At 37.3% G+C, this 27562-nt stretch overlaps 1 protein-coding gene across 1 annotated transcript in view; it reads left to right on the plus strand.

The window, feature by feature from the left end:
• Positions 1-27562, plus strand: part of LOC117326577 — an 86621-nt gene that overhangs the window by 537 nt on the left and 58522 nt on the right. Inside the window, exons 2-17 of the mRNA XM_033883336.1 lie at positions 1568-1649; positions 2711-2787; positions 3203-3252; positions 3706-3766; positions 4118-4162; positions 5978-6043; positions 13109-13172; positions 14955-15070; positions 15434-15510; positions 17319-17385; positions 18326-18391; positions 18709-18827; positions 21832-21922; positions 22404-22481; positions 22926-23001; positions 23687-23736. Of these exons, the coding sequence (XP_033739227.1) occupies positions 1568-1649; positions 2711-2787; positions 3203-3252; positions 3706-3766; positions 4118-4162; positions 5978-6043; positions 13109-13172; positions 14955-15070; positions 15434-15510; positions 17319-17385; positions 18326-18391; positions 18709-18827; positions 21832-21922; positions 22404-22481; positions 22926-23001; positions 23687-23736 (1185 nt within the window). The remainder of the gene's footprint in view (positions 1-1567; positions 1650-2710; positions 2788-3202; positions 3253-3705; positions 3767-4117; positions 4163-5977; positions 6044-13108; positions 13173-14954; positions 15071-15433; positions 15511-17318; positions 17386-18325; positions 18392-18708; positions 18828-21831; positions 21923-22403; positions 22482-22925; positions 23002-23686; positions 23737-27562) is intronic.

Below are 27562 nucleotides of genomic sequence, written 5' to 3' on the forward strand. Positions count from 1 at the left end.
GGGTTCGGCTACTCCTATAACATAAGATGCCGCTGGTCGGCTCTTTTTCTATCGGATATGATTTTGCCGACTGAGACACGGCGCCTGTCCAAAGTATCTCGCCGTGTAAAACCTCTAATATTCTTGTAGTAGGGTTCGGCATGCAGGTGCCCCAAGTCCTAGTAAATATTAGAAACAGTAATGCTAGCACACACTCTGCAGCTATATAATTATACACTTGTAGCTGGGATCAGACTTGACTATATAGCCAAATTTGACAATAAATTGTCTGATTTGCTGCTGCTCATGTAGAGTTTGGGTGTTGTAGTAGGAGTGGAATATGCACGACTAGATCGGGGTTCGAAACCGGGACCTCCGAATACTAGCTGGATATTCTACCAATTGAGCTACCTGGTCGCCGATGATCAACCCGGTCCAGTTCTTCCACGGCAGCCTCATATACTACTCTACAAAGTGATGAACCAGCTAATTACCATTCCAGACTCATATAGATCACCCATCATCATTGCTCGCTGTCACCCAAAATCACTTATACTGAATCTTCTATACAATCATGGTTTTATTGAACAACGTGCATTTTAATGTTCGACCAGCGGAGTTTAGCTCAAAGTTGTCTGAAATTATCCTGAGGTAGTCCTGGTCCCAACTATTTTGAAAATTTTGTTGTTGACAAAACTTTCTCTTTGTCATATGCCTATCTGATTTTCCATCAAAATCCATTTAACACTGCATGCATGATGATACAGAAAATAAAAACTATATGAAGGATACATCTTAAAATCAGCTAGTACTTTTTGTAGTATTCTAATATGTACATGTGCACTTGTAAATATAGGAGATTCGGAACACCTCAGTATCTTTCATTTTAGAAATTAGCAACCATGCATGCACCATGTGTATTTTTCAGATGAAGATGTCAAGCAGATCAATTATTTGTTTCCGAATAATCATAGGGCAAGTGAAAATGACTATACATCATTTCACAATAAGCAATTATCTTTTTTGTATAAAACATGTGTTCTTGTGAATTACAAATGTGGTCACCTCTGATTATAAGATTTCTAGTTAGCAATTTTGGCTAGAAACTATCATCAATATCTCGTCAGTTATGATAATGTCAGTAAAAATGAATTACTACAAAGTTATTTCATTCATTTATTCAACCTGAGAGTCTAAAGTTTTCCTTTAATCTGGGTTTCATTTTACACATGAATTATTGTAGATACTATGACTTCAATTTGTTTAAAACATTGACTTGCTGTTTAGAAGAGAGATAACCCTGTAATTTTATTAATTTGTTCAAAACATAGACTTAGGCTGTTTTTGTTTTTGTGGTCCAGACAGTTGGACCGGTGTTGTTCGTTTATGAAAAAAAGACGGACCTGGCGATTTTATATTGTTTTCAGACGAGCCTCGACAAAGACTCCCAAGGCCTGTATTAACATTTACAGATCCATCAAGATATATGTTTGAAATATTTAATTTAAAAACTGACGAACCTGTTTGTCGCATAAACGAATAGGCCCTAGCTGTTTAGAAGGGAGATAACCCTGTAACTTTATTTCAGGCTACAGTTAAGGACAGCGGAGGTGCAACCCTGAGTTTGTTGTTAGCATGTGAACATGAATTCAAACTTCTTGTCCCTGCAGGTAAGATCTTTAAATACATGTAGTGTGTATATATGTTTGCATTTCTGTTTTGCCCTTTTGAAGAAGAAGGAGAGCTTATCTTGCCACCTCGGTATTGGTGTTGGCATTGGTTTTCTAATATTAACATTTTGGTACAAGTGTTGAAAGGCCTATTGATATTTGGTATAAGGGTCCCTGCCATATACCATCCCCTCCTGGAGTCAAATTAAAAGATTTTTTTGGGGAAAAAACTGCTTTTTGACATATTTTTTTACTTAGAATTTTTATGTGGACAAAAACTTAAAAACTTGTCATATATGTGTTAAAGGATGGAAGGTAAGATTATTTAGCTAAATGTATGTCAATATTTTGTCCAATATGGTAGGTATTTAACTAGATAGAAATGCAACAGCTTTCTGTCCTAAATTTCAACACCTTTCCTAATATGAATTTTTAGAGAATGATATTCATGCCAGTGCCATAAATTCTCAGACATTTATAAATACTTAAAGGTCCAGGCAATTAAAAGTCGAAGATCATGCAGAGCAATGGGTTAAAGGTCAATTCAGTATGCTGCCAGTCAACAACATTTTAATCAGTGAACTGAACAAAATCAATACTCATGCTTACATCATCTCTCTAACAGTCCTGCTTTTGTCACAGCATTATGGGAATGGGACGATTGGTTTGTCCATTGTCATTATAATGTGCTGGGTCTCTTCAGCTGTACTAGTATGCTTCAGTGAGGTAGCACTATGAAGTCAGCATCAGTTCTGTGTCATTACAAGGGAACAAACACAAATTCAACATACCGCAGCCTCCCAAAACACAAATGCACTCCTCACATGCATGCATGCATTTTGCACACATGCAGGAGGCCATTCTTTGACCGTAGCTGTTGATTGGATGTTAAACAATACAAAACAAAAGTTTTTATTCAAAAACTATATAACTGGAATGACTTGACATATTTTGACCAAAATTGCCAATGATCATTTGTAGGTTAAAGACTTGTACAATTTGAAATCATCATTATTGTTTTCATTGTATGTAACTGAATATATTCATGCTTAAATTGCCAGGGTATCCTGACTATGAAGATAATTTCTTCGTGGAATCTGATCCTGTTATCAAGGAATGGAGCTCAGCTTTTAATGAGGTCAGAATTTTTCAATTCCTTTTTTTGGGGGGGGTTTGTGATCTTGGAAATTTTAGAATGATAATGGTAATCAGGTATTTTATCCTCTATAAAAAACGGATCCTGTTTACTTAGACCTTGCTAAAGTTACGAACTTTTTCAAAGAACTGTACTTACATGTATACAACAATATTAGCTTCTTGCAGTTAGGTGCCTATTTGAATTGTAAACCACATCAACCATATCCTGGTAATGCTATAAATCTACCAAGCAAAACATTTACTATTAAACTCCAGAACAGCACAGCATGATTCAGACGAGAGGAATAACTTTAGTAATAATAAACTATGGATAAATAAATTGTGTTATTGGTCATGTGATAGCAGATCAGCCAATCAGTGATGAGGAAAACACTTGAGTTAATGTATGTTTACAGTTCCTCCTGGACACACGTCAGAAGCTAAGTTTACGGGATGTTTTAACCAAGTAAGTACAAATTAAAGTACTTCATTTTTTTGTCTCCATATGATTTCATATGTTTTAAGTATCCATCAAGGTCAGAAATATGTCATATAGTATTTTACATCCTTCTACATGATACCTTAAACAGTTTCAGGCCTTTGGGGCTTCTTGTAAGAGGTACCTCACTATAAAGGACCTGTTTCATATTCATTATTCTACAATGATTTTAATATCTGGGTATGTAGTGTCAGGTTCCAGGGCTTTCATTTGAACCTTGATTGATAGCAATATCATAAATCGATTTTCCATTCCTCAGAGAGATGAAGTGTCTTACTATATGTTTGGGAGTCAAAAACATGCCCTCAGGGGTCTACTGGAACCCAAGTAGGCTTCACTAAAATGATTGCCTGGGTTGGGTCTGTGGTACCAGGTGCCACTTTCAGCAGTGTTCTCAGTGCCTGAGTGTATATTTTACAGAGCTGCGAGTCTACATCGGGAGGAGAAGGGGCGTGGCAGCAGTAGTCCTGTCACATCAGAGGTAAGTGTACCTCAGTGTTGTTGCAGTGAAAATACTCTCATATACTTTATATCATTTTATATTGTGTGTTGTTTAGCGGAGCTTAGAACTGAATTTTTTTTTTTAATTTTTTATATTTCCAATTTTCAAATTTTTTGACATATTGACCTATTCTCAGAAGGATACTCACTGTAATATAGGAGTTGGAAAGGGCCAAAAGGGCCTGTAATACCTGGAATGAAACTTCAAATGGGAGTATCATACATGATTGTATTTTGGACATTTTTATTAAGTAGTTGTATTTATAACATAGATAATAGTTTGTATGGTTGCTCTTTACTGTTGTACACTTCACATTTATCTTTGTCTCAGGAGGAATTCAGTGATGATGCCAAAATGGAAGAAGAAGATGAAGAGGTAAATACATTTTATAAAAGAATTTCCTCTTTAAAATTGTTTGGAGATTTTCTCTCCATAGAAAAAAAACCCTGCATAGTGTCACCACAGACCCTTTGTTAGCTCACCTGGTCCGAAGGACCAAGGTGAGCTTATGCCATACCGTGGTGTCCGTCGTCCGTCCGTCCGTCCGTCCGTCAACAACTGACTTATTTGACTTCTTCTTCATAACCGCTGATCAGAATTTGAACAAATTCGGTCAGAAGCATCCCTATGGGTAGGGGACTCAAATTGTACAAATGATGGGGCTGACCCTCTGGGGGCCTCTGGGGTGGGGCTAAAAGGGGTCAATTTGGAGCTATTGATATAAACGACTTCTTCTCTGAAACCAAGCAATGGCTATCGCTCATATTTGCCAGGTAGCATCACTATGGGGTGGGGATTCAAAATTGTACAAATGATGGGGCTGACCCCCCCAGGGGCCTGAGGGGCGGGGCCAAATGTGGTCAATCCGGCTATATTGATATAAACGACTTCTTCTCTGAAACCAAGCGATGGCTATTGCTCATATTTGCCTGGTAGCATCATTATGGGGTGGGGATTCAAAATTGTACAAATGATGGGGCTGACCCCCCAGGGGCCTGAGGGGTGGGGCCGAATGTGGTCAATCCGGCTATATTGATATAAACGACTTCTTCTCTGAAACCGAGCAATGGCTGTCGCTCATATTTGGCTGGTAGCATCACCTTGCGGTAGGAATTTGAAATTGTACAAATGACAGGGCCGACCCCCCTGGGGGCTGAGGGGCGGGGCCAAAAGGGGTCAGTTTGGCAAAATTAAAATAAACGACTTCTGCTCTGAAACTAAGCAATGGATAACGCTCATATTTCCCGGGTAGCATCCCTATGGGATGGGGATTCAAAATTGTACAAATGGTGGGGCTGACCCCCCCCCCCCCCCCCAGGGGCCTGAGGGGCGGGGCCAAAATTGGTCAATTTGTTTAAACAACTTCTTCTCTGAAATAAAGCAATGGATATTACTCACATTGGTATGGTAGCATGGTTATGGGGTGGGGATTCAAAATTGTAAAAATGTTGGGGTTGACCCGGGCCGCCAGGAGCCTGAGGGGTGGGGCCAAAAGGGGTCAATTTGGCTAAATTAATTTGAACAACTTATTCTCTGAAACTTAGCAATGGTTTGACTGGTAGCATCCTATTGGGGTAGGGATTCAAAATTGCATAAAGGAAGGAGCTGACCCCCAAGGGGGCAGAGGTCAGGGTCAAAAGGGGTCAATTGGTCTAAACAAGTTCTTCTCTGAAACTAAGCAATGGATATCACTCACATTTGTGTGGTAGCATCCCTATGAGGTCGCGCCAAAAGTCAATATCATTTCATGGATTAATGCACTTTTTGGAATTTTCAGTATTGAAATAAAACCAATGTACATGTACCCATATAAAATGCTTATGATATATTTTGACATAGCAATACCAGCGACAAATATACTTCAGCATCATTCTTGTTTCATATCTCATGAAACCAGGTGAGCGATACAGGCCCTCTGGGCCTCTTGTTTTATTAACACACCAGCTACAAGTAACCAAGAGCTAATGCTGTCACCCTGGCATTGGCCAAAGTGTCCCACCCCAAAACTTTAAAATGTTTGGTGTAAGTTTTTGAAAAGCTGACAAGATGGCAACACATCAGTATTTTAAACACTAAGGTTCCTGTGCTGGGTCTTAAATCAATTTGGAGTGTTTTGGATGCAATGTTTTGGCTTTGTTTTCCCCCTTATAACACAGACTTTTTGATTCGATGATTTTTTTGTAACTACAGGAGATGATTTTGGCAGATGATGATGCTTTTACAACAGAATGGGATCTACACTTGGCTCGAAAAAAGGTAAACATTCCCTCAATTGTTAGATTGTAGAAAACAAATATACTTACCATCCACTCATTGGTCGTTAAACCATTACCAACATGAAATCGACTGGAATCAGGAAAGTAATATGGTTTATTATGTATTTAGATTCTGATATTAGTAATTAGTGAGACTTGATTCTGGCACATTTATTCTAGACATCAAGTAAGCCCAAAATAAAATTATATTTTTTTTTTTTTTTTAATTTTTAATTTTTGAAGACATTTTTAATACATGAATAGATAATAACCTCATGCACACATACATACCCTCAAACATACACACATCAGTTCCAGAATGTATGGTTTGCCATTATATATCATCATGATCAGAATAACCTCAAGATCTTTCATTGTCTTAAAAGCAACCTCATCCGCATCATCATACTCATCATCACCATCGTAATCACATCATCATACAAGTCAACATACTCTCATCATCATAGTATCATCACCATAATCTCATCATACTCATCATAATAATTAATCATCATTCTAATCATCTTCATAATATCATCATCATTAACTACAAAGGTAAATGCATGTACATAGGAGACCATACAAACTCCTATAAATGTGAATGTACTCTGATAGACATACATACACCCTCACACACATACATATTCAGTTTCCTGGTAGCCTGATCAATCCTATTGAGGGCTCAGTTTCTGTGTTGGTCATATCAACTCTATCCACGTCTACCGAGTCATCAGCAGGATTGACCACGCTCCACACTGATAAGTACCTCTTACACACACACACACACACACACACCCACACACACACACACACACACACAATTGGAAAACAGGGAGGGGGGGGGGGGGGGGGATAGACAAAGAAGATAGACAAAGGATGGGACCATTTAATACATAAAATTAAAATAATATACCTTGATAGGAGATGGAAAGTAATTATTATCTGCTTATTTAATGAGTATCAGCAACACAGCACTGGAGAAAAAAAAAAAAAAAAAGAGATATGGTAATTATAAGTCGGAGATTTTCCCCCAGTTTTTCCACTCTTTTTCAAACTTTTCCCTACAGGCTTCTCCTTTACTATATGCAATAAATTTTTGCGTCTCATGATATTGTTTAAGAGCACTTATCAGACCATTGATGTTTAAAGACTTGTGAAAACATCGCATTTTATAAATATATTGTTTGATAACAAGGAGAATTTCATTGTCAACTTTACAGTTATTAGGATTTTGAGATAGTAGTCCAAAAATAAAAGATTGCTTATTGAAATTAAATGGGATAAAAAGAGCATCTAATAAAATTCTAAGACTTTCTAATAAGTTCTGAACTTCACAACATTCCCACAAGATATGTATGATAGTTTCAATTTCAGAATTGCATAAAGTACAAAGAGGAGAAATTACTAGCTGTGATTTGAAAAGAAAAGAGTTTGTGGTTAAGATGTGATGATTAACTCTGTACTGAAACCACTGAAGTTTGGTATTTTTTGTAGCAATAAAGGGAATCTTGAATATCCTAGTCCAAGTTGTATCATTCAAGTTAAAAACTTCATTCCACTTCTTTTTACCTGTAGGAACATTGTTATTTTTAATAAAAATATTATAGAAATCCTTTGAGCCTTTTCTGTGTTTCATGAATAATTCTATGTTCATTGGCAAACAAGGATATGGGATTTTTAATACAGGAATTTCTTTTGAAGACAAAAACTTTCTTACTGCTGACAAAAGGCTATGATACTGAAGAAAATTAGTTTTTACTTGATATGTGCGAGTTACTTCTTGGAAAGTGTGAAAACATCCAGTATTATGATCTGATATCAAGTCATTTATCATAATTATGTTTTTGTTATAGAAATTCTTAAAAAATACTGATTTCTGGCCAACAGTTATATCTTTATTAAACCATAGTGGTGTTTTTAGGATAGAATCTTTCATAATGCTATTTTTTTCGATTGATAGATTTAAATTGTACCAGGCTTTAAACACATCAGCCCAGAATATATTACTGCAACTTTTTGCACATTTCTGCACATAATCATTGCCACAATTGGCTAGCAAATCAATGTTAATGTAACTTTTCAAAATAGCTTGCCACTTGGCTGTAGTTTGAAAAAGCCTTCTCACCCAAGATAATTTTAATGAATCTATAAAAGCTTTTATATTTATCATTTTTAAACCACCATTTAGATAATCTTGAACAATAAATTCTCTTTTTACTTTATCTGTTTTGCTATTCCACAAAAATTCAAAAAGAATGGAATTTAGTGTTGAAGTAAACTGTTCATTAGGACTAGGGAGTGAAATAAAGAGATGGTTAAATTGTGAAATGAGGAGCGATTTAATAATATGGATTCTACCGATAGGGGTCAAAACTCTTCTTTTCCAGGTTTTAAGAAGTGACTTTAATTTAATTAGTTTTTTATCGAAATTCAGTTTTGGTATCTCATGTAGGTTGACATGAAATTCAATCCCCAATAGCGTAAATTTGTGTTTGCCCCATTGCAAATTAAGATCTGGTAGGAAAGTATCGTCACTGAACTTTTTACTACCTATCCAAATTACCTGTGTTTTAGAAACATTAATTTTAAGACCAGAAATTTTAGCGTATAAATTAAGTTCATTAACTGATTCTTTAAGAGATATCTCTGAGCCGTTCAATGCCAAAGATGTATCATCTGCATATTGTGAGAGTAGGATCGGACTTCTATTGACTTCAATGCCTGTTATATTTTTATTATGTCGTAATTTGATAGCTAATATTTCTGCACATAGGATAAAGATATACGGGGCTATCGGGTCACCCTGTCGGCATCCCCTTTTAACATTGAAGAATGAAGACAAGTTTCCTCCCTGAATGATTGCGGCACTGACATTTTTGTGAAATACATTTATCCAATTTCGTATGTTTTCCCCAAAACCAAAAAAATTTAATACTTTTTCAATAAACTTCCATGAGACTGAATCAAAGGCTTTTTGGAAATCTATCATAAGCAGCATCCCTGGAATATTATTATCCTCTGTATATTTCATTAAATCATAAACTAACCGTGTATTTTCCCCAATATATCGTCCAGCGAGAAAACCTGTCTGATCCTTATCTATAATTTTGTCTAAAACTGTTTTTATTCTATGTGTAATTGTTCCAGATGCTATTTTATATATCACAGTGAGTAATGTAATTGGTCTCCAGTTTTTTATAAAATGCCTTGGTTTGTCACCCTTTGGTATGCAAGTCACAATTCCACGACGTTGAGAAATAGATAATTCACCTTTTTTGTACCCTGAATTTATAGATCTTACCACAAAATTACCCAAATATTTCCAAAAACATTTAAAGAACTCAGCTGTAAAACCATCTATGCCAGGACTCTTGTTGTTTTTCATGCTTTTTAATGTTTTTCCTGCTTCTTCTAGAGTTATAGGACCTTCTAACTTTTCAGCATCTTGTCTATTTAGTTTACAAACATTACAATCTTTTAACAAATCTTGCAAGTGAACATCTTCTATTTCATTTTCATCATTATAAAGATTTTCATAAAAACTGCGAACTTCATCTAAGATTTCATCTTGCTTTGTAATAACTTTTCCATCATCTAATTGCAATTTAGGAATTATTTTCGAGGTAAAATTTCTATTTTCCAAATTAAAAAAGTAGTTAGTTGGTTTCTCACCCTCTTCAATCCATTTAGCTCTTGATCTTACTATACTGCCTTTAATTCTATGTTGTCTTATTTTTTCTAATTCTTTCTTTTTAGATTCTAATTGTGCAAAATTAATATCATCTTCTTCAAGTTTTTGAAAAGCTGTTTTTAAATTATTCTCATTAAGATTTCGTTGTTTCTTGAGATAGGTTGAATAAGAAATTGTTTTGCCTCTGATGTGTGTCAATAAGGTTTCTAGAAAGAGAGAATCATCAATAGTAAACTGAAGGTCTGCATCTGGTATGCTTGATATATTGAAAAGATTATATAAAGGCAGACAGTTTATTCTTTTAGATTCCAAAATACATTCCTTAACAAGTTTTAGATAGTTTTGATCATGTAGTAAACTGTTATTAAATTTCCAAATACCTTTACCTGTTTTGAATTCAGTAAGTTTAAGAGATATTGATGGGAAAGAGTGGTCTGATCTGTATCCTGTTTCTATGTTTGATTTTACTGTATTTGAAAGTAGGTTTTCAGTCAAAAGAAAAAAGTCTAGACGGGCCTGTTTTTTGGGGTTACTTCTCCTCCAGGAGTACCTTTTTAAATTCTCGTGATGTTCCCTAAAAATATCAATAAGAGAGAAATTATCAATAATTTCCAAAACTTTGTCCCTAGCTTTAGGATTATTGATATGCTTATAACTATTATCATAGTCTAAACTGGGGTCTAAGACTAGGTTAAAGTCGCCACAGATGATAACATATTTATTGTTAAAGTCTTCAACTGTCTCAGATATAAGATTATAAAATGCAGGGTTATCTTCATTTGGACCATACAAGTTAATGAGTGTTATGTTAAAATTTTCAATGCCAATTGCTAGTGCAATAAAATTACCATTAGGTCCTCTTCTCTCTTTAAATATTTTAAATTCAAAATTATTTTTAAATAAAATGGCAACACCCCTCGAGTTGGATTTGTAAGAACTGAAAAAACACTGGTAACCCCACTGATTTCTAATGATACCTTCGTTTTCTTCAGTAAAGTGTGTATCTTGTAAACATATAATATTGCATTGCATTGATCGAAAGTAAGAAAAAATATCAGTTCGTTTAGTTTTTTCTCCAATGCCGCGACAATTTGCTGATATAATCGAAATGCTATCTACGGTATAAACACAAAGCTATCAAATTAACTGTCCCCATCCCGAGAACAAAGAAAGAAAGAGAAAGAGACAGCGAGTAGATAGAAAGAAATAGACTGTATAAAGACATAAAATACATACGTGAGGTCAACGACCTAAAGACCACTGCCAACCTAACATACTACACACGTTTTCTTTCTGAAACAGCATCTACACCACCATATTGTTGTCAGACAAGAGTTATCTTACCGGAAGTTGTATAATACATTTCCGGACTTGGTGTAATCCGGAAAAGAGATATCGTATGCATTTTATATAAAGTACCAATATTTAATGTGTTAACGTTGTAGGTAACCCTACAGCTGTCACTGATTATTTAACACCGTTGTACATTGTAACTTTGACAGGATTTTGCACAAGAACAATAAATACAACCCATACTGATTTTTTTCCCTTGAAAATTAGATAAAACATATACAATATAGACCTAGATGAATATAAACCAGAAAAATATATACATTGTAGCTACTCTTATGCCACAAACAACCAGTATAATGTATGTACATGTACGTAGTCAAACAGACTGGCAAGAAATTCGAGCATGTACTGAATAAATCTTATATCTAAAAACAGTGGATAAATAAAAGAGAAACATTGGTATTTGAAAGAAGTGTACAAAAAAAACAACAACAAAAAAACAAACAAAAAAACAGGGCAAGTATGTTCTGCCAGATGTTACTGATTATATAATGGACAGACTCCAAAGAGATTAATGCACTTTTAGATGTATATTTCTACATATTGGAATGTGCGTAGAATTTTGAGTAAATAAAGGGGGAAAAAATCACAGGCTACATATACAAAAAAGCTACATCTTACCTGGTGTTACAGAAATGTATGTCCCGTAATCACATGGAAAACACGCCACACACTAAGAAAAGACACACATACACACGCGTACACATTATATTACCAATTAAATTCCAAACACTGTCAAAAGTTATCGGTATTAACCAGGAGGAATGAATTCCTGGCGGCACCGTGGTGCCAAAGTTCCATACCGATATATTATCCATTAAAATTAAGTCTACTGGAAGTTGGAATCATTCTTCAAAAAACTTTCGGTGAGCCGAGTACCCAGTGAAAGTCTCCTCTTTTTTCCATTTGATAGTATGGCAAAAAGCTTTCCGTCGATACTGAAAGAGTTTTTGACACAGGGAAGTTTGTAAGCATCCGCCAGTATCCTTTGATTGGTCCTTGTGAGATCCTCGAAAATAGTAATACCAGATTTTTTCAACTTGTACCGGGATTTTATCACTTCGTTTCGTTTGAAACGGCGCACAAATTTCACAATGATATTTCTGGGTCTGTCTTTGTTAAATTTTCCTAGTCTGTGAGCAATGTCAATGTCAGAACTGGTAAGCTGCACATCAAGTTTTTCATTCACAAACTTTACAATTTTCTTAGCACAGTCTTCAGCAGTTTCCGAGTCTGATGAGTCTTCCAGGCCATTTATTCTGAGTGAGTTTTTCCTCCCATGCTGCTCTAAATCATTATTCCTCGCCTCCATGATTTCATTCGAATTTTGCAGTTCAGCAACTTTTCCCTCAAGACTGCTAACATTCTGGCGTAAATTTTCATTTTCTGTCTCAAGATCAAAGACCCTTCCTTTCAGCTCCTCTACCAGTTGTTTGTTCTCTGCTCTGATAGCTTCCTTTAGCTTGTTGTATCTTTCCTCCATGTACTGCTTAGTAACTACATTGGACAGCATTTCAGTTATTTCCTCTAGTCTGTCATCAATGGTTTTTTCCGATCCTGACTTTGTACTTCCATTTCTATGACGATTGCCGGTAGGCATATTTACTCCTTTGTATAGTAGATAATACAGTTCATAAAGTGAATATAGTCAGTGTAGTCCAGGTAAATCTAGGTAAGTGTAGTGTTGGTTAACAGTGTTCACCAGCTGGGTGTCAATCCATTGTTCAAATTTCACATGTCCAAAATCAACATTTTTAGAAAAAAAGATCCAGAGATATTTTTACGAGGATGGTGACGGTTCACTCGCACATTATTATGCCAAAAAAGATCATACGCAGTTTCCAATAAATCGATGAAAATAGGTTTTTTGTCAGAGCTCCAAAAAAGGTGAACTACCCAGATCTGTGTGACCTTGACCTATTCCAAAATAAAATTATATGGAAAAGTAAATAATGTACTGTTGCCCAAATATGAAATTTTGGGAATTTTGTTGTTATTATTAATATCTTTTAATTTGGGTAGAAACGATGGGCACAAAAGGAAGCACAGATCAGAGAGGAGATGAAGAAAGCCCGAACTTCCCAAGGTGAGTATGAGCCACTCATCCATGGCCTCTTGCTTGCAGATAAAAAATCCTGATGTCTTTATGAGAGGATCAATGTTTAAAAAAAAAGTGCATCAACAAGACGATTTAGCTAAAGGGCCAAGTGAGTTTATGCCATGGTGCGGGGTCCAACATCCATGGGCATCAATGTTTTCCTTTAAATGACTTTTTCTCAAAACCAAAAGATCTATGATCATAAAAAGTAATGACCTTGACCTGTATTGAAGGGCATAGGGGTAAAATTTGTTAAAACGCTCAAGTGACTTCTTCTGATTAACTGAAAAGTCTAGAATCATGATATTTTGTGGTAGGTAGGTTCTTGGGACCCAACAAATTAAGCGAAAAAAATGACCTTGACATTTATTCAAGTTTACTTGGGTCAAATTTGATAAACTCTAAAACAACTCATTTTGGTCAACCAAAATTCCTTGAATCAAAATATTTGGCTGGTAAGTTCCTGGGGTGATGCTCAACAAAATTTGAGAAAAGAAATGACATTTACCCTTATTTAAAGTTCACAGTTGTCAAATTTGTCAAAACACAGAAGGAAGTTCTTTTAACTGAAAGGCAGAGAATCATCAAAGAAGTGAATACCAGCAATGAAGGGCCTTTTCTTTATTGTCTTTTAGAATTAAGTTATTCATTTTGTATTTCTTACTCCAAGTAACACAGTTGTCACTCATTGTTCGGTGACTGTTCACTCATTGTTCAATGTCTGTTCACTCATTGTTCAATGTCTGTTCACTCATTGTTCAATGTCTGTTCACTCATTGTTCAGTGTCTGTTCACTCATTGTTCAGTGTCTGTTCACTCATTGTTCAATGTCTGTTCACTCATTGTTCAATGTCTGTTCACTCATTGTTCGGTGATTGTTCACTCATTGTTCAATGTCTGTTCACTCATTGTTCAATGTCTGTTCACTCATTGTTCAGTGTCTGTTAACTCATTGTTCAGTGACTGTTCACTCATTGTTCAATGTCTGTTCACTCATTGTTCAATGTCTGTTCACTCATTGTTCAATGTCTGTTCACTCATTGTTCAGTGTCTGTTAACTTCTTGTTCAATGTCTGTTCACTCATTGTTCAATGTCTGTTCACCTATTGTTCAATGTCTGTTCACTCATTGTTCAGTGACTGCTCACCCATTGTTCAATGTCTGTTCACTCATTGTTCAGTGACTGCTCACCCATTGTTCAATGTCTGTTCACTCATTGTTCAGTGACTGTTCACTCATTGTTCAATGTCTGCTCACCCATTGTTCAATGTCTGTTCACTCATTGTTCAGTGTCTGTTCACTCATTGTTCAATGTCTGTTCACTCATTGTTCAATGTCTGTTCACTCATTGTTCAATTTCTTCACTCATTCAATGACTGTTCACTCATTGTTCAGTGTCTGCTGTCACATTGTTCAATGTATGTTGTCTCATTGTTCAACAACTGTTTACCCATTGTTCAATATCTGTCCAATAGGGAGTTTGTATCCAATCAATGCTTTTAAAATTTGATAAAAATCATCAAAAAACAATGTCCTGTAAGGTTGTGTTATAATCATTCATCTTCTGGATTTCAAGAGAATACCTTAAGTTATGCAAAGCCCTCTTAAAATAAATAAAATGAACACCACAGTAGCAACAGCGGTCCCAGAAAAACCAGTTTTATGTATCACTAGTACGTAACTGCAGTTCATAATCTTTTTATTTGATATATTTGTTTATTTATTTTCTTATCCAGATTATATTTATAGATAAACATTTTTTGTTGATAGCTGGTGCAGCAGTGGGTCCAAGTGTTGACAACAAGCCTTCCAAACAGATTTTTACTAGTAATGCTGCTGCAGGAATCCTTACCAATGACCTAGTCAAGATCATGGAAGGAGAACAGGTACGGTTTATAGACCATTGATTATTGATTACAGGTTTATATAAATTATTGGGAAATTGTGAAATATTTTTATAGTTTTATTCATTGTTTATATCTGATAATCGAAGGTTCATACTCACAAGATTTTCTCTGTGGATAATGGCTTAGGAGGATGAAATTAAAGATGTTTAATTCATACAGAGTTCAATATCGTACATTAAAATGAATTGAATTGATGTTGAATATGCATTAATACAGACTTTCAGGGAATTAACTTTTTGTGCACTTAATTCAAAAGACATAAAACAAAAACAAAAAACAAAAACAAGCAACTATATACTAGAAATGAAGGCTGACATGATTTCTTATTTTCCACCATTACAGGAAGTTGGCTTCACTGCTGAACCTATTGAGGACAATATATATAACTGGAGAGTAAAGATTTTTAACTTTGCTGAAAGGTAAAACAAGACATATTGAAGTACCTAGGGGCTATTGCTATATTTTTCTGCAAATAAGCCTTTACCCATAAATAAGCCTTTATCCATAAATAAGCCTTTACCCATAAATAAGCCTTTACCCATAAATAAGCCTTTACCCATAAATAAGCCTTTACCCATAAATAAGCCTTTACCCATAAATAAGCATTTACCCATAAATAAGCCTTTACCCATAAATAAGCCCCCTTCCCTATTTTTGCAGAATCATAAAATCATAAGTAGAAAGTGATTCATGAATAAGCCCTTGCCAAACTTTAATAGTAAACTTTTGCTCTTGGTGAGGTCAGTTTTTTAAGGATAAATACTGCATGGTGATTATCATTTTAGCAGGTAGTGCAAGTTTCAGAATTGTAACAAATTTTTTGCAAGGAAGACAATTGCATCTGGTTGAAAGGACTCGCATATGAAAGATTATAAGCTTTGGTAAATAAAATACTTCCTTTATGTACACAAACTTAAACCGCAGGTGCCTGCATCTGGTAAGTATTTATAAAAAAAAAATATTAGCCGGTAATCTACATCAACACTTGAAAAGTGGGAAGTGGGGGATAAGCTTTGATTCACTTTGAATTTCAGTTCGATCCGACTAAAATATTAAATGCACATAAACTTCAGTACCATACCTTGGTTTAGGATCTTTAAATACAATGCATGTCATTCTTTTGTCATTTGACAATGATTTGAAGCTGAGAAAATGTACCAAAAGCGGACTTAATAGCTGACGATGCATTGACTGTGGAACGGAAATAGTCTAAATATTTTTGAGCGGTTTTGCAATGGGCAATCTGATTGATCGACAGCTTTGTAAAAAATACTAACTATAATTGTGACCAATCAGACTGTCTGTTTTAAAACAGCTCTAAGATAGATTGCCTACATCAGTTCCACAGTCGATGTATCATCCCATCTTCAATTGTTAAACCGTGTTGATGTAGTACTGTAAATCACTTATATTTCGCGTGGGATTTATTTTCGCGTTAATTCGCGAGGAGAGTCAAACGCGAATTCAAATATCGTAATCTTTAGATGGTGAACAGACATCACCGTTAAAGTAATAATAGAATGATAAAATATATACTTATATCAGAGTGTAATTTTATATCACAAAACACTATATATGAACGGACGTGATAGCTTTATTTACATTGAAAACAACTCACTTCACTTTCCACATGGAAATATCGCCGACCTGTAAACGTCATTCGCAAATTTAAAGTCATTTTGAGATCCGAAATCGCGAAATTATGTATTCGCGAATAAGTCGAATGAGGTGAGTTCGCGAAATTAAGTACTGGCGAAATATAAGTGATTTACAGTATATGTAGTAGTAGGAGCTAATATTTTTTCCCTATAAATACATGTACTTGCCAGATACAGGTGTCTGTGATCAGAATTCAATATTGTTGGTGCCACAATCAATCTATTTATACACAACAGTCAGCAGTCAAACAGTGTTACAGGACCATTAGTTCAAGGTCAAATTCACAAATATAGGTCAAAAGGTTCAAGTTCATATCGGCTGCTTTTCAAGGTCAAACTTTGAAATAGACCATTTAATTTTTTTTTACTCTCTGAAATTTTCAATGAAATCAGGTAGGTTTTGAACTGTCAATTTAAGGTTAATATCTAAAAGTTTATATAAATTTTTAAAAACAACGAAAAGTATATTTGTAAGTCAGCTGTCAGATCGAAATATATTTGTAAAAGTCTGCAGTTATTTCTGAGTAGTGTTATGTAGTAATTCGATTTTCTCTTGTGATGTGTTGTAGTGATCTTGCCAAGGACCTGAGAGAAATCAAGGAGAAATTTGGGTACAATTACATTGAACTGGAGATGGTGAGTGATAAGATGTACAATGTAGGTCTGTCCTACGACAGTCTCAGGGTATCTGGTCGTCCAATCACATATTAACTGTTATAGGAACAAGGTCTGCTCCTGTCCTCCAAGATCTGTCCCTCTCTAAAACAATCTGAGAGTATCAGTTTGTCCAGTAACATTTTAGCTGTTTTAGACACAAAGTGTGTCCCTTTACCAAAATCTCGGGGTATTAGTTCATCAGTAACCTTTTAGCCGTTATGAGATGTTATAGGAACAAGATCTGTCCCTCTCACTGCAATCTCGGGGTATATTGTCTGATAACATTTTAGCTGTTTATATTGTCACTGTAGTAAAAAAAATTCATCAATTCTGGAAAATAAGAATAGCTTGTTAGATTGTTCATCGTTGAAATAGAGGTTACACAACGAGTGGTTGTTGGATATGGAATTTATTTCACACGAGTAAGTTATTTTTTAAAAGTTACAAAAGACATGAGCTTTAGCGAGTGTTTTTTGCAACTTTTAAAAAATAACTTACGAGTGTGAAATAAATTCCATATCCAACAATTTCGAGTCGTGTGACCTGTTTCTACCACAATAATATCGGCTTGAATCAAAGGGAAACGTGGCCAAGAATAATTTCGTGTATGCAAATAAAGTGTACCGGTGACGTCCGGGACCCGGTGATGTGACGTCATTAGATTATTGATGACGTCAATAACAATTGCAGCTTGGGTCAAAGTTCACCGTGTTAGCCAATCGAAATGCATACAGAGTTTATACCACGTGTGGTATAAACAGATTGTTAATCAACAGCTGTAATGATTAACTGATGGTCTGAGAGTTGAATAACACAGGGTATTGTGGTAGAAAATGCATTAATTCATGTGGAAGAAAACAGGCTGTGTGGTATAATGAGGCATTCTAAGTTGACTTATGATGTACACTTGTATTTGCAGACCTTCGAGATTGACCTTTACCCGTTTTACCCTCCACTCGTCAAGGTCATGAGACCTAGATTACAGGTATGTACTGACAATTCACATGTCACGTTGTGATACTATAATTGTAATACTTTTTTGTAACAGGTTTCCATGTTACAGCAGGTGACTTAATTGAAAGTTTCACAGGGTTTCATGTTACATCAATCATGTTTAATCATTGTTGAAATTTATCTGTTGCCATAGAAACACATTTCCAAAGCACATATTACCAACTTTGATTTCTATTAGTGCTTTTATCATGCAATTTTGACATTGAATTAAAAAACAGCTGAATATGTCCCATTTATGGTCGTCACACATCCCTTGGGTTCCTTAATGATCTTATCCTTGTTTTACAGGGTTCCATGATGCAAAGAGTGACAAACATGGAGCTTCTGAAACTGTCCTACTGGTGTCCAACAAAAGACATGAAGACCGTTATACAGGAGATCAAGACTTTCCTGCAACAGTGGGCTCGGTTAGTATCCGAGAAGGAGGTATAGGGAGATAAGATATATGATGTCTGTGTGGGACTAGGTATAGGGAGATAAGATATATGATGTCTGTGTGGGACTAGGTATAGGGAGATAAGATATATGATGTCTGTGTGGGACTAGGTATAGGGAGATAAGATATATGATGTCTGTGTGGGACTAGAGTTAGGTATAGGGAGATAAGATATATGATGTCTGTGTGGGACTAGGTATAGGGAGATAAGATATATGATGTCTGTGTGGGACTAGAGTTAGGTATAGGGAGATAAGATATATGATGTCTGTGTGGGACTAGAGTTAGGTATAGGGAGATAAGATATATGATGTCTGTGTGGGACTAGAGTTAGGTATAGGGAGATAAGATATATGATGTCTGTGTGGGACTAGAGTTAGGTATAGGGGGATAAGATATATGATGTCTGTGTGGGACTAGAGTTAGGTATAGGGAGATAAGATATATGATGTCTGTGTGGGACTAGAGTTAGGTATAGGGAGATAAGATATATGATGTCTGTGTGGGACTAGAGTTAGGTATAGGGAGATAAGATATATGATGTCTGTGTGGGACTAGAGTTAGGTATAGGGAGATAAGATATATGATGTCTGTGTGGGACTAGAGTTAGGTATAGGGAGATAAGATATATGATGTCTGTGTGGGACTAGAGTTAGGTATAGGGAGATAAGATATATGATGTCTGTGTGGGACTAGAGTTAGGTATAGGGAGATAAGATATATGATGTCTGTGTGGGACTAGAGTTAGGTATAGGGAGATAAGATATATGATGTCTGTGTGGGACTAGAGTTAGGTATAGGGAGATAAGATATATAATGTCTGTGTGGGACTAGAGTTAGGTATAGGGAGATAAGATATATGATGTCTGTGTGGGACTAGAGTTAGGTATAGGGAGATAAGATATATGATGTCTGTGTGGGACTAGAGTTAGGTATAGGGAGATAAGATATATGATGTCTGTGTGGGACTAGAGTTAGGTATAGGGAGATAAGATATATGATGTCTGTGTGGGACTAGAGTTAGGTATAGGGAGATAAGATATATGATGTCTGTGTGGGACTAGAGTTAGGTATAGGGAGATAAGATATATGATGTCTGTGTGGGACTAGAGTTAGGTATAGGGAGATAAGATATATGATGTCTGTGTGGGACTAGAGTTAGGTATAGGGAGATAAGATATATGATGTCTGTGTGGGACTAGAGTTAGGTATAGGGAGATAAGATATATGATGTCTGTGTGGGACTAGAGTTAGGTATAGGGGGATAAGATATATGATGTCTGTGTGGGACTAGAGTTAGGTATAGGGAGATAAGATATATGATGTCTGTGTGGGACTAGAGTTAGGTATAGGGAGATAAGATATATGATGTCTGTGTGGGACTAGAGTTAGGTATAGGGAGATAAGATATATGATGTCTGTGTGGGACTAGAGTTAGGTATAGGGAGATAAGATATATGATGTCTGTGTGGGACTAGAGTTAGGTATAGGGAGATAAGATATATGATGTCTGTGTGGGACTAGAGTTAGGTATAGGGAGATAAGATATATGATGTCTGTGTGGGACTAGAGTTAGGTATAGGGAGATAAGATATATGATGTCTGTGTGGGACTAGAGTTAGGTATAGGGAGATAAGATATATGATGTCTGTGTGGGACTAGAGTTAGGTATAAGGAGATAAGATATATGATGTCTGTGTGGGACTAGAGTTAGGTATAGGGAGATAAGATATATGATGTCTGTGTGGGACTAGAGTTAGGTATAGGGAGATAATATATATGATGTCTGTGTGGGACTAGGTATAGGGAGATAAGATATATGATGTCTGTGTGGGACTAGAGTTAGGTATAGGGAGATAAGATATATGATGTCTGTGTGGGACTAGAGTTAGGTATAGGGAGATAAGATATATGATGTCTGTGTGGGACTAGAGTTAGGTATAGGGGGATAAGATATATGATGTCTGTGTGGGACTAGAGTTAGGTATAGGGGGATAAGATATATGATGTCTGTGTGGGACTAGGTATAGGGAGATAAGATATATGATGTCTGTGTGGGACTAGAGTTAGGTATAGGGAGATAAGATATATAATGTCTGTGTGGGACTAGAGTTAGGTATAGGGAGATAAGATATATGATGTCTGTGTGGGACTAGAGTTAGGTATAGGGAGATAAGATATATGATGTCTGTGTGGGACTAGAGTTAGGTATAGGGAGATAAGATATATGATGTCTGTGTGGGACTAGAGTTAGGTATAGGGAGATAAGATATATGATGTCTGTGTGGGACTAGAGTTAGGTATAGGGAGATAAGATATATGATGTCTGTGTGGGACTAGAGTTAGGTATAGGGAGATAAGATATATGATGTCTGTGTGGGACTAGAGTTAGGTATAGGGGGATATATGATGTCTGTGTGGGACTAGAGTTAGGTATAGGGGGATATATGATGTCTGTGTGGGACTAGAGTTAGGTATACGGAGATAAGATATATGATGTCTGTGTGGGACTAGAGTTAGGTATAGGGAGATAAGATATATGATGTCTGTGTGGGACTAGAGTTAGGTATAGGGAGATAAGATATATGATGTCTGTGTGGGTATATGATGTCTGTGTGGGACGAGAGTTAGGTATAGGGGATTGAGTCAGTGGGTAAGATGGTACTGGGTGTTGTAAGTAGAAGTGGGAGAGGGTTGGGAAATATCAGAGGTTTTGTTTTGGAAAGCTTTAGATTGTAGAGAAACAGGGAATAGATTTAATATATAGGTTACTGACTTGATATGGTGTTTGTTGGGGATCGGTGAACGGGTTTGTTTAATAAGTTTATGCTAATAGGGGATTGGATGAAGGAGGGGGGGGGGGGGGGGGGTGGGATTATAATGTATAGTCTATGTATTAAAAGTTGTGGTAGTAAAACCCCAGCTATCTTCAATGAATACCCACCATCTAATTAAGTGTAACTCTGTATTAACAGACTGGAGGTGGACAGCGAGAGGAACGATCTGAAGCGGTACCCCCATGGAGCTTACCTGGAGATGGAACACCACCTTCTTACCTTGGCATTGGTGAGTATAGTTTACAATCCTACTGGGTAACACTGAATCATACCGAACTGTTTACATAGACGCTGGATCTCCCACCTTCTGTAAATCCTACACTGTGTTTGTCTGTAATGTTCAGCTGATCTAAAAACAGTTTAATATACTCCAGTCCAGATGTAAAATGAGAATTTTATAATTCGTTTCTGTGAAATGTAAACACTTTGAAAGAACATGTACATTATTGTTTCCTTTATATAGTTGTGCTGCATGGCTGTTTGTACAGACGACTCTAGATGTCAAACATAAACAAATATTTAAAAAAAAAATTAAACTGTTGTCAGTCGAGATAAACAAATGTTTAAAAATAAAAAAAAATGTTGTCAGTCATCTTCTCTAAACAGAAACCTAAATGTTAATATCCCTATTCTGTGTATAAGTCTTGGTGTATTGGCCTTGATTAATGCACTGTGTCAGGACATTGTGATTGATGTTTGTGTATTAACAGGTCAGTGAAGTTGTGCCACGTGTGAACCAGAGGTACCAGCTAAACGTTGATGGAATGAAGTCTGCCCCAGCCTCAATGGTAAGTGACATGATCTAGTCTGGGCTTACCTGCCCAGGTAATCAGGCTTCCTTATCGGGACAACAGTGATTAATACAAGATGGTAAAATTGTAAAACAATATTTGATTTGATTTTATAGTAGGTAATTAGTCTTGTCTCCTGGACCTTAGATGAAGACCTGAGGTTCAATCACTACTCAAAGTGGTCTGTGTTTCTTAGGAAGCTGAAATTAGGGGCCGTCCTCTGCTGTTTTGGTGGTGTCCATGGGCAAGAGACTTTAACCCACTCTCTCAGGATAGCTTACCTGAGGCCTCCAGTATGATGTCTAATGAGGTAGCTACCAGCTACTACGAGGGGAACCAGATTTAAATGACCCTAGCTGTTGATGGAGCCATATAAACCCTGTAACAAGCCCCCTCATTCAATTTAAAAAGATGTTTTCATTAGTACTGTTTTTATTGCAGAATGAGAAGAAATTGGCTAAGAATGATCTTGAGTACTGGGCTAAGGGCATTGGTTACGGACACCAATTCCGACCAGGTATTATCTCTTTCAGTGTTAAAGTGTGAAAACACATGTATTTACTGTCAGACCAGGTAGTCCAGAAAATATTTACTGAGTTGAGAGTAATACAGTTCCACAGACTCTGAAGTGATAATTCAAGTGCTGTGCTAAAATTCAGCATGTCTTGTTTATGTACATGCACTATTCACCTTTCAAGAAAATGTGTATTAAGTGAAGTTTAGTGAATCAAGTTCATTTTCTTACAGTAAATCTCCTGTTAGTTAGAACAAAATTAAATAAAAATTGTCGAACTGTTTGAAAATATATTTGAAAAAATTAAACTTAAATTTGAACTAGCCAAGTCAACATTGTTAAATAACGAAAGTTTGAACTATCCGAGTCGACATAATGACAGACTGTCCAGCATATGTCTTTGAGTTACAAAATCTGTATTAATAAAATTGACCCTCTCTACTTCTAGGCGACAAATGTCTTTTTCAATAGATGTATTTTCAGTTTTTCTCAAATGAATATTTTATGTATGAAATATTTTAAAGAATTTTATGCTATTGATTTAGCTTAACCAAAGACCAGATAAATGCTATTACTGACAATTTTTTTGTCTGATTTAGTTGACGAAATATATTTTGATAGAAGATAGGGACCATGAAGACAAAATGATGTTTGGTTTCTGATTCCAAAGTTTTGATTGATTTTACAGAATGGGACATCAATGCATATATAGCGGCCCAGAAAGAAAAAGATAACAAAGTAAGCTATTTAACTTATATGTAATATATCCAAAACTGACCCTAACTTTTCAAAAATTTTCTAAACAGCAGTATTCCTTTATAACACTTTAGAACAACAAGCAAAGATATTGGCGCTAAAGTCTGTAGTCTAATCCCTAATGGTATTAAAGTATATAGTTGTGTGTGACTAAGGACACAACATTTACCCTTGGACATGACTCCCTAGTTGTGTCTAGGTAAGATAGTTGTGTGTGACAAAGGTCACATTAACCATGGGATGTGACTCCCTAGTGGTGTCTAGGTAAGATAGTTGTGTGTGACTGAGGACACAACATTTACCCTTGGACGTGACTCCCTAGTGGTGTCTAGGTAAGATAGTTGTGTGTGACTGAGGTCACATTTACCCTGGGACGTGACTCCCTAGTGGTGTCTAGGTAAGATAGTTGTGTGTGACTGAGGACACAACATTCACCCTTGGACGTGACTCCCTAGTGTTGTCTAGGTAAGATAGTTGTGTGTGACTGAGGACACAACATTTACCCTTGGACGTGACTCCCTAGTGGTGTCTAGGTAAGATAGTTGTGTGTGACTGAGGTCACATTTACCCTGGGACGTGACTCCCTAGTGGTGTCTAGGTAAGATAGTTGTGTGTGACTGAGGACACAACATTCACCCTTGGATGTGACTCCCTAGTGGTGTCTAGGAAAGATAGTTGTGTGTGACTGAGGACACAACATTCACCCTTGGACGTGACTCCCTAGTGGTGTCTAGGTAATATAGTTGTATGTGACTGAGGACACAACATTTACCCTTGGACGTGACTCCCTAGTGGTGTCTAGGTAAGATAGTTGTGTGTGACTGAGGTCACAACATTTACCCTTGGACGTGACTCCCTAGTGGTGTCTAGGTAAGATAGTTGTGTGTGACTGAGGTCACATTTACCCTGGGACGTGACTCCCTAGTGGTGTCTAGGTAAGATAGTTGTGTGTGACTGAGGACACAACATTCACCCTTGGACGTGACTCCCTAGTGTTGTCTAGGTAAGATAGTTGTGTGTGACTGAGGACACAACATTTACCCTGGGACGTGACTCCCTAGTGGTGTCTAGGTAAGATAGTTGTGTGTGACTGAGGTCACATTTACCCTGGGACGTGACTCCCTAGTGGTGTCTAGGTAAGATAGTTGTGTGTGACTGAGGACACAACATTCACCCTTGGATGTGACTCCCTAGTGGTGTCTAGGAAAGATAGTTGTGTGTGACTGAGGACACAACATTTACCCTTGGATGTGACTCACTAGTGATGTCTAGGTAAGATAGTTGTGTGTGACTGAGGACACAACATTCACCCTTGGATGTGACTCCCTAGTGGTGTCTAGGAAAGATAGTTGTGTGTGACTGAGGACACAACATTCACCCTTGGACGTGACTCCCTAGTGGTGTCTAGGTAAGATAGTTGTATGTGACTGAGGACACAACATTTACCCTTGGACGTGACTCCCTGGTGGTGTCTAGGTAAGATAGTTGTATGTGACTGAGGACACAACATTTACCCTTGGACGTGACTCCCTAGTGATGTCTAGGTAAGATAGTTAAACAACATTCACCCTTGGACGTGACTCCCTAGTGTTGTCTAGGAAAGATAGTTGTGTGTGACTGAGGACACAACATTCACCCTTGGACGTGACTCCCTAGTGGTGTCTAGGTAAGATAGTTGTTTGTGACTGAGGACACAACATTTACCCTTGGACGTGACTCCCTAGTGGTGTCTAGGTAAGATAGTTGTATGTGACTGAGGACACAACATTTACCCTTGGACGTGACTCCCTAGTGATGTCTAGGTAAGATAGTTAAACAACATTCACCCTTGGACGTGACTCCCTAGTGTTGTCTAGGTAAGATAGTTGTGTGTGACTGAGGTCACATTTACCCTTGGACGTGACTCCCTAGTGTTGTCTAGGTAAGATAGTTGTGTGTGACTGAGGACACAACATTTACCCTTGGACGTGACTCCCTAGTGGTGTCTAGGTAAGATAGTTGTGTGTGACTGAGGTCACATTTACCCTGGGACGTGACTCCCTAGTGGTGTCTAGGTAAGATAGTTGTGTGTGACTGAGGACACAACATTCACCCTTGGATGTGACTCCCTAGTGGTGTCTAGGAAAGATAGTTGTGTGTGACTGAGGACACAACATTCACCCTTGGACGTGACTCCCTAGTGGTGTCTAGGTAATATAGTTGTATGTGACTGAGGACACAACATTTACCCTTGGACGTGACTCCCTAGTGGTGTCTAGGTAAGATAGTTGTGTGTGACTGAGGTCACAACATTTACCCTTGGACGTGACTCCCTAGTGGTGTCTAGGTAAGATAGTTGTGTGTGACTGAGGTCACATTTACCCTGGGACGTGACTCCCTAGTGGTGTCTAGGTAAGATAGTTGTGTGTGACTGAGGACACAACATTCACCCTTGGACGTGACTCCCTAGTGTTGTCTAGGTAAGATAGTTGTGTGTGACTGAGGACACAACATTTACCCTGGGACGTGACTCCCTAGTGGTGTCTAGGTAAGATAGTTGTGTGTGACTGAGGTCACATTTACCCTGGGACGTGACTCCCTAGTGGTGTCTAGGTAAGATAGTTGTGTGTGACTGAGGACACAACATTCACCCTTGGATGTGACTCCCTAGTGGTGTCTAGGAAAGATAGTTGTGTGTGACTGAGGACACAACATTTACCCTTGGATGTGACTCACTAGTGATGTCTAGGTAAGATAGTTGTGTGTGACTGAGGACACAACATTCACCCTTGGATGTGACTCCCTAGTGGTGTCTAGGAAAGATAGTTGTGTGTGACTGAGGACACAACATTCACCCTTGGACGTGACTCCCTAGTGGTGTCTAGGTAAGATAGTTGTATGTGACTGAGGACACAACATTTACCCTTGGACGTGACTCCCTAGTGGTGTCTAGGTAAGATAGTTGTATGTGACTGAGGACACAACATTTACCCTTGGACGTGACTCCCTAGTGATGTCTAGGTAAGATAGTTAAACAACATTCACCCTTGGACGTGACTCCCTAGTGTTGTCTAGGAAAGATAGTTGTGTGTGACTGAGGACACAACATTCACCCTTGGACGTGACTCCCTAGTGGTGTCTAGGTAAGATAGTTGTATGTGACTGAGGACACAACATTTACCCTTGGACGTGACTCCCTAGTGGTGTCTAGGTAAGATAGTTGTATGTGACTGAGGACACAACATTTACCCTTGGACGTGACTCCCTAGTGATGTCTAGGTAAGATAGTTAAACAACATTCACCCTTGGACGTGACTCCCTAGTGTTGTCTAGGTAAGATAGTTGTGTGTGACTGAGGTCACATTTACCCTTGGACGTGACTCCCTAGTGGTGTCTAGGTAAGATAGTTGTGTGTGACTGAGGTCACAACATTAAACCTTGGACGTGACTCCCTAGTGGTGTCTAGGTAAGATAGTTGTGTGTGACTGAGGTCACAACATTTACCCTTGGACGTGACTCCCTAGTGGTGTCTAGGTAAGATAGTTGTGTGTGACTGAGGTCACATTTACCCTGGGACGTGACTCCCTAGTGGTGTCTAGGTAAGATAGTTGTGTGTGACTGAGGACACAACATTCACCCTTGGACGTGACTCCCTAGTGTTGTCTAGGTAAGATAGTTGTGTGTGACAAAGGTCACATTAACCATGGGATGTGACTCCCTAGTGGTGTCTAGGTAAGATAGTTGTGTGTGACTGAGGACACAACATTTACCCTTGGACGTGACTCCCTAGTGGTGTCTAGGTAAGATAGTTGTGTGTGACTGAGGTCAC

This window comes from Pecten maximus, chromosome 4 (assembly GCF_902652985.1).
Source record: "Pecten maximus chromosome 4, xPecMax1.1, whole genome shotgun sequence".
In the NCBI taxonomy this organism is placed as follows: domain Eukaryota; kingdom Metazoa; phylum Mollusca; class Bivalvia; order Pectinida; family Pectinidae; genus Pecten; species Pecten maximus.